The 8,617-nt window shown below is 32.9% G+C and overlaps 1 protein-coding gene across 1 annotated transcript; it reads right to left on the bottom strand.

Annotated features, from left to right (window-relative positions):
- Positions 1–4,491: 4,491 nt before the first annotated feature.
- LOC119833918 (dnaJ homolog subfamily C member 21) lies at positions 4,492–8,440 on the bottom strand. The gene is made up of 7 exons (XM_038358150.1): positions 7,953–8,440; positions 7,707–7,851; positions 7,265–7,412; positions 6,473–6,687; positions 6,099–6,323; positions 5,658–6,005; positions 4,492–5,164 (listed from the first exon to the last, which is right to left on the bottom strand). Exons 1-7 carry the CDS (start codon positions 8,141–8,143, stop codon positions 4,628–4,630), a joined length of 1,809 nt encoding a protein of 602 aa, XP_038214078.1. The 5' UTR covers positions 8,144–8,440; the 3' UTR covers positions 4,492–4,627.
- Between the last annotated feature and the right edge of the window lie 177 nt (positions 8,441–8,617).

Raw genomic sequence — 8,617 nt, 5'->3', positions numbered from 1 at the left:
GGGGACTGTGGGTTGCGCGCGCTACATCAGTGCGCATGCGTCCTTGATGATACCGCAAGCAATTTAACTAATCTACGCATTGTATTTACGCAGCTTTTACCCTTTGTAATTCGAGTTTTATACTTTCTCAATATTTATTTATATAAGTATTTAATTCAAACGAATCATTAGACACGTACAATGTATATCTTAATGTCAATAAATAATTATGTGTCGTAATAGAGATTACATTTTATAATTGTGTCGTTATAGGCCGATTGAGATGATATGTAGGAAATCAGCTGTTTGGGATTAGGTTAGATTATGCTGTATCGATCGTACTACATACTTGACTAAGTGCTGTACATTTCATTGTTTTGGCTGCAGTCCAGAGCCCGCATAGTGCAAGTTTGTCCCTCGGCGTATATATTGCACTTATGCACCAAGTAGAACCCCTCATCGTTAGTTTGGAAGCAGCTATGAATTCATCTTAGAGTTTCTGCCCAAGCCTTAATTATAAAATTATAATTTTTTATGTGGGAGTCGAGCACGCTTCGGCACGAATTGGGCTAGCTCGCGCTGGGGAAGTGCCACGAACCCACAGAAAACCGGCGTAAAATAATAGCATGCTATTGTGAATCGTATGGTGAGTGGCGGGACCGGAGGCCCGCTTCTTTTTCCACGCCCTTCCCAGTCCATTCCTTCTTCCCTGTCAATAATCTTTTCCTTGTTTCTTACTTTCTTATCTTAATCTTTTCCTTAATAGGGGACAGCACATGCGCAAAGCCACTACCACTGCGAAAGTTCATGGGCGGTGGTGATTACTTACTATCAGGTGAACCACCAGCTCAGTTGCCTCAGAAAAAAAAATAAGCAAAAGCTTAAAAAATATAATTTTTTACTCGAGTTTTGGTTTATTTTACGAGTTCTTTGATATTTTTAATAAACTTTGTTTATCACATTTAATGGATTGGTATTTTTCATTTTTCGTTTGTTCTGTAGGTTATTCAACCATTGTCGATAACCTAGTATAGGAAATGTATGTCTGAGCTTAGTCTTGGTGGTGATTATGTATTACCTACCAGGTAGTCCCTAAGATTGATTTGGAGGTGTTGTTACGAATAACTACATTCCGCTTAAAAAATCGATCTTACTGCTATATAACAACAATATTCAAACTTCCAGCTGTTTGAATATTGTTGTTGTATAATAGTTTTAATATATTTTTTCAATACATTATGCAAAATATAATTTTGGCATTCTTTCAGAACCTTATTCACAAACTATTTACCGAGTATATTAATTGTAACAGCAAGATGTAATTATTGTGTGCAATTCATGTTTCGATTGAAATATATAGTTACAGTCATCTAATAACTGGACAAAGCATTTTTGACTACAAAAAACAGTGTGTAGTGTCTTTAGCTGAAGGCATTATTTAAACCTAATTGGGTTGGTTCGGTTTAATCATTCGCTTGAACCCTTGTTTTAAGTTAGGACTTTGTTTAAAACTACCTTAAATATAACAGACAATGTTTGATCACTGAAAAATAATGTAGTTGTAATTAAGCTGAAATTTGCATTGCATTGCATGTTAATTTTGTATCTTGATACACAATTAACATGCAATCAAGTCTTTGAAAACCATAGTTTTCCCCTGTTTGTGTGAGAAATGCCATATACGAGTAGGTAGTCACTGCCGCGCCATGCTCGCTTCGCTCGCTGGACTTGTGTAGTGGTTCATTTACAACTTAACACATTCGTCACTTCGCTCCACGACAATATATATAAAAGTACTGTATCAAAAAAAAATATGTAGGTACTACGTGTTTTTACTCGTTATTTCTGAATACATATAATAAAAAGGTAACTAGATCATATCTGTACATTAAACATTTTAAGAAAAGAGTAATTCCTATTTCATGTCCTATGCAATATGGATGATTTATAAATCTCAAACCAATGGTCAGTATTATTTTGTCTGATTATCTGATTGCGAATAAACCTGCCTAATTAATTCTTTGGAAATTTTCCCCTGCTCCTAGAAGAGGGAATGGAAATTCATGAGACAATTTGCAAAATTTTTACAGGTTTTATTATACGAAATATACGAAATAATAAAATAATTACAAAATCGAATTAAGTTCTTTTCTGTGTCTTAAATCAGGGAAGGGCAACCATATTACTCTGACTTTAATGCATGCGAAGCCGTCGGTAAAAGCTAGTATTTTATAAACATCTTTAGCTTTCAATACAACCAATAAAATTTACCGTAACAGTATTTATTTCTTTTTTCAATAAATTTTAAGACCGTCAACCTCTGTATGCAATTCACGATCAATGTATTTATTACATTTGTCTCTGTGCTTATTAAAATGTTGCTGAGAAACCATGCAAAAACAGAATTTATTCATATGTAAATATACTGCGGAGGTCCGGTTAGGTCAAGGGCATTGCAGTTACTAAGTGTTGTGCTTATGCCTCGTAAATATTCGATCAAAATCTTTGTGAATTTTAAACGGTACGATGAACCGAAATAGCAAACCTTTATTTTATTATCTCATAAATTACTTTGAACAAAATATTGCAGTACCACACCCCCATACAAGATCGGCGTGAAATAATGCTACTATTTTTGCTACTGTGTTTCGTTCGGTGAGTGGAGGAGACGGAAGCTCGTATCCTTTTCCTCCCCGAGTCCATTCCTTTGTACCCTCTTAACATTGGGCAACGCATTTGCAGTCCCTACCTCTTCAAAGGTTCACGGGCAGTGGTGATTGCTTTCCGTCAGATAAACCACCGCCTCAGTTGCCCGCTATGAATAAGAAAAAACACGAGACATCCTATTGTCAAAGGTACAGTAATTTCCGGAAATTCGAGACATATATGAATTTTTTTTATCTAATTCTGTAAATCTTTTTTTAGAAATAATTACAATAGAGTTTTTGCGCAATTTATTAAATACGGTATATTTTTGTAAAACCCAACATTTAGTAAATGATGAATATGTCTTAAAAACGTAAACATTAGGGTTATATTATAAGTCTTATATAGTATAAGTCTTTATAATTGCTCTGTAACACACAGATTACCATACTGTTTCTTTTTTTCGGCATGCCGGTTTCCTCACGATGTTTTCCTTCACCGTTTTAAGCAGTGGTGATGTTATCTACATGCGCAGATAAATTGAAAAATCAATTTATTTCCTGCATGCTCGCCCGGTCTCGAAACTCGACTTATCGATTTTGAAGTCCGAGGTTCTCACCACTGAGCCACCACTGCTTACTTTAATTTACATAGATATATTTCGTTATTTAACACGATAATGTAAAAGGTATTTAATGCAACTATGTTAAATACCTATATATAAAAATACGTCAGGGATCGAATAGTAAAATCGGTTATCGTAGAGCGTTCGCCACATTGGAGACTCAGCGAGCATATTGTCGGTTTTTAATTTAATATGCATTGCATTTATAAATGGGTAACAACGCACGTTTGTCGAATAATCAGAGCATTATATTATAAATTGTGAAAATGTTTTTGTTCTCCTGTCACTTCGCGTCGAAGCGATATAAACTACTTTTTATCTTGGTAAAACATCTTAGTCCCGAATCTGCGAGCAAAAACTAAAAGGCACAGTGTTATAGGAATAAACCATGGTAGGATTAACATCCAAGGTTTCCATTCAGTACAGGTTCTTTATACATCTGTGAGCTTTAAGTTATATATCTGTATAATGTATTAACTGTGTCATAAATGTCAATGTCAATTTTTATTTACAAACTGATATCATTGTGTTTATATTGATTTCAGTAAGATTACAGCAGAATGCCATGAAATGTTATCTGTAATAAATTTGTAGATTTTTATAAAAAGAAACAATAATTATTTTACTATATAGCAGAGTGGTTGAGGTTGTAGGTAGTAGTTGTTGTTGCTCCATTTATTGGTTAATTTTATTTAAAATATATAAAATGTATGTAAATGGCAGTTTCCATGTGTTAATTTTTTTTTATTTACAGAGAATATGTCAAGGTTCAGGTTTGGAAGACCAGGTAATGGATATACTCGTGTCCCAAACGATGACAGTGGTTTTTGCGACTCACAATTTGAAACACCTCCACAGAAGATACCTTGGAAAGCAATATCTCTAGCCGCATTTTTGTTCATCGTGGGCTCGATATTATTGATTGTAGGAAGTCTAATAGTAACTGGTCATATTGATACAAAATACTCTGATCGTTTATGGCCAATAATTCTATTAGGATGTATTATGTTTCTGCCTGGTGCTTATCATATGAGAATAGCATACTGTGCGTACAAAGAGTATCCAGGTTATAGTTTTTCAGACATTCCTGAATTTGAATAGTCTAGTTTTGTATACATGACTATACAACTTAAGTGTATTTATTTATATGTTCTGTAAGTTGTATGTATTTAGCTTAAGGAATCTTAAAGATTTAATATAAATATTTAAAGTAAGTTGGTTTTTAAATTAAACACTTCATATAGCTATAGTTTGATGATTCATAATTTTATTTAATAAATAGAATGATAGTCATTTTACATTTTGTAGAGAGATAAAGAAAATCGTTATGATTCTCAGATAATAATTCATATTTCTTCCTAACTAAAATGTTGATGTTTACCTATTTGCTCTTTTTCCTTTCTTTTGAGCAAAGCTAGTTTGAGGAAGTGGGACAGAGTGGCCTGTCTTTTTCAAATGTTCAAAGAGTTTATTCTTGGATGGGAAGTCTGTTTGACAAACAACACATCTAAGATTAACTGCACTACTGGAGTCCTCTGTCTCACTTACTTTTGTCCGTACAGATTTCCTATCAACTAGTTTTTTAGGCTTTACATTTCTTTGTACTTTGGGTAATGTAGGCCTATCTCTCGGTAAAGCAGCTTCACCTAGAGCATCATCAGTAGGTGTAGTGCTAGATACTTCATACAGGTTTTCGGTAGATGTCTGTGACTGTGAACCTTTCTTGAGATTGGCTTCCTTCTTAGCTTGAATTTGACTTTTGAGCATATTGAATTTCTTTGCTTTTCTGCTGCGTGCCGGCCCTTCAATTTCATTAAAACTCATTTCATCGTGACTGTCATTACCTTCACTTTCTGGCATTGGAATAAATGACTTCTTCTTATTCTTTTTCTTCTTGTGACTTTTTGGTAGGGCCTAAAATAAAATGAAGCAGTATGAAAAATTGGTCTTAAAAAAAAGAATAAAGACAAATTGTTCTATAGATATAGAAAAATGAATTCTTTGTTTCAAAAACAGAAATAAACAAGATAATATTATTTTATATTAAAAAGGTTGTTTTGGATTATGTCAAGTAATCAAGTCAAACCTTGCATAGAAAGCTAATTAAATAAAGAACCGATTTTCAAAATACATATATTCAGACAATTTATTATTAACAGTGAAAGGATTAAAGTTTTATCTATTACTAGCAAACTCGGCGAACTCCGTTTCGCCACCAGATGGCTTCGTTTTTCCCGCTTTTCTGTTGAAATTTTTCCGGAATTTTCTTTGCTATAAACCTCACGACGCCCAAGACCTTTCCAACGAATGCAAAACCGTGGAAATCGGTTCGTGCGTTCTGGAGTTATAGCGTCAGGAAGGAAAACCCGACTTATTTTTATATAGTAGATATAAAATTATTAGTTACCTGGACCTTGTCTGAATCATCACTTAAAGTCTCTCTTATATTGTCTTCAATATCAGAAGTAGAATTTCCCACTTCTTCATCCTCTGTTTGTCCATTGACTTTTTTGACTTTCTCTTCCCCAATTTGGTCACTGTTTTTACCATCGCTATCTTCTTCTTGGCCATCAGATATGTCAATATCATCATCAAGTGTCATACTTGCAACATTCTCCTTATGTTTCTTACTATTTTCATGATTTTCGAAAGAATTGATATTTTTGAATAGCTTATTGCAAGCTGAACAGTAGAGATTTTTTAGAGCAGCTTTCCCTTTTGGTGAAAATTTTGTAGCTCTCGATGCTTCACTTGGCTAAAAGAATAATAAAAACATTTTAATAATTAACTACACTTTGTTTAAAACTCTGTCTAACCAAGCTAGTAATAGATTACTTTGCGAAATTACCTCTTCTGTTTTAGAACTATCTTCATTGCTACTCTCCATACCTCCTTCAGAGATAGTATCATCATCAGAAGAAAAGCCAAACTCTTCAGCTAGCAATGATTCTATTTCACTCAATTTTTTTTGATAATCTTCACTTTGCAAAAATGAAGAACCTCCTTCTTTCATTTTAGCCTCCTCTATTTCTTTTTGTCTTTGAATTATCCTTTCACGTCTCACTTGTTCTGCCTGTAAAATGACATAAATATAATTAAAGCATATCTAGTTTTAAGTTGTAATTAATCTATTTTATTTATTTGCCATCTATTTTTGGTTAGGCATCACTATACCACTACAAGAGGAGGTCAAAAATAATTTTAAACATATTTTTATTAAACCTTTCGTTTATTTTCTTCAGCCTTCTCTTGCAATAGCTTGGTATGTTCGAGGACTCTTTTATCTCGTCTACGAACATAACTGACTAGTCTTCTGATCTCTTCATTTCTTTCTTTGCGGGCTTTCTGTCTAATTTTATTATTTTCCTTTTCCATTAATTTAATAACGCGACGGTTATCGCCTTGTGATATTTCATATTGATCGAGCCAAACATAGCCTGGAAAATGTCATAATAATTAGCATTAAATATATATCAGGATACCTTAACTAAAATACTAATTCTTTATATCTTTAGATGACTCTTGATTTACTTTACATCCAATTGAGGTAATTATGAGCTTACACTGGAAGATTTCATTATCAAGTGACTTGTAATTACTGTTCCCAGTTTCGTATCATACCTGGATATTATTACTAAAATTTATGGTTATCAAATCAGTTCACTAGCAGGGGCGGCTTAACCTATAGTGCAGGGTTACATTGCACATGGGCCCTCCATGAGCTAGAGCTGCCCCTGTTCACTAATTTTTGCATCAAATAACATCTCACATTTTTAAAGGTTGCACTGTGCGATATAGATTTCTTATAAGAAAGATATCTCTAAATTATGATGTAGCAAGCAATATCGTAAATTCTGCATTCTACAATTAAATTTATAATTGTATTTCTATGCAATACATGCTGCAAAATTATATGGGTTTCTTTTTAAACAACCATCTTTAATTGTGTAATCTGTGTTCAGTAACTTGTTTTGAATGATATCTGTAACATTATTTAGGTAATTGTAACATTACTTTTGTTGGTAGAGAAGGCCATCCAATATGCATAAAATTCATGGACTTCTTCATAAGGGGTTGAGGAATTTCCAAACTTTGGAATTTTAGCCACATCTTCAGGATCATCAAGGAAGTCTGTTTCTTCAGTAGCCAATTTGGAGAAGACCTGAAATTAAAAAAGATACAAGCTGGTTAAAAAATAAATCATTATAACTACAGCATGCAATAGATAATAAAGAAAAATTTTTCATTGAAATATTATTACTTAATACTTCAATGAAATTAAACATTTTTTTAGAATATATAAACAATTCTGTCACTTAATATTCATGTAAATTGATTATAGGAAATTTCATTTTATTTGTAACACATACACAAATAACTACATCATAAATATAATATTTACTTTAATACCTACAAAACAATTGCGATATATAAAAAAATAATTTTAAAAACCTACTTCAAAATAGACTGCATAAAATCCTTGTGGATCATCTCCAAAGCCTTTGTAGCAGGACGGACTAAAGTAAGGATATACATCAAGGCTATCATCATTGTATGAACTCCCTGCTCCTTTCAATAGCTGCTCACGGTGATTGTCATACCTATAAATTATAATTTAATGTTTTTTATTTTTATGAGTTGATTGTTGTATTTGAATGGTGAAAATGTATTTAAATAATTATATAGTTATTTTGAGACTTACCAAGCGCGTTCTTGGGGATCAGAAAGAACTTCATAGGCAGTTTGAACAAGTTGAAACTGTTCTTTTGCTTCCTGTAAGTTTTCTAGGTTTTTATCCGGATGCCACTGCAACGCAAGTTTGCGGTAGGCTTTTTTGATGTCAGATGCACTTGCATCTCGCGAGATACACAGAACTTCGTAGTGGCACTTCATTCTGTTTTCATTTTATGCAGCAAAACACACAAACACTAACAAATAATGTGCCGCAAGACCGCAAACATATATAACCTGGGTGAAAATATATCAATATTCGGTAGATATAACGAGGATTAAATACTTTTTAACGTTCGTATATATTATAGGAACTAAATTATTGAGATCATTCATATACGATTTCTTACATTTATTTTATTTCTTTAACTTATTTGCACTTATACTTTTTAAGCAGTAAAAGGACGTCCGTCTAAAATTTTAGACGACGTCCATGCTTTTTTCGTAAATTTATAACGAGTTGACATTGACGTAAGTCTTAAATCTTATGCTGAACCTACACAATATCCAAATACCTGAAGACTTTTATGGCTACGAATGGAATAAATAAACGTAAATACTTTTTATTATTTTAATAGTCCTATATTTTTGGCTAGAAAAAGAAATAATATGTGTATTTCTGATAAGACAGTGTTG

The sequence above is a fragment of the Zerene cesonia genome, chromosome 18, assembly GCF_012273895.1.
Source record: "Zerene cesonia ecotype Mississippi chromosome 18, Zerene_cesonia_1.1, whole genome shotgun sequence".
Taxonomy (NCBI): domain Eukaryota; kingdom Metazoa; phylum Arthropoda; class Insecta; order Lepidoptera; family Pieridae; genus Zerene; species Zerene cesonia.
This window is presented reverse-complemented; position numbering and strand designations above follow the sequence as displayed.

Excerpts from the sequence above, each read along its gene's own strand:
- LOC119833918 (XM_038358150.1), bottom strand. The coding sequence starts at position 8,143 with ATGAAGTGCCACTACGAAGTTCTGTGTATCTCGCGAGATGCAAGTGCA. Across the intron at positions 6,688-7,264 it reads GGCCTTCTCTACCAACAAAA|GCTATGTTTGGCTCGATCAA; the intron begins GTAATGTTACAA and ends GACATTTTCCAG. Across the intron at positions 5,165-5,657 it reads ATGATTCAGACAAGGTCCAG|GCCCTACCAAAAAGTCACAA; the intron begins GTAACTAATAAT and ends ATTTTATTTTAG.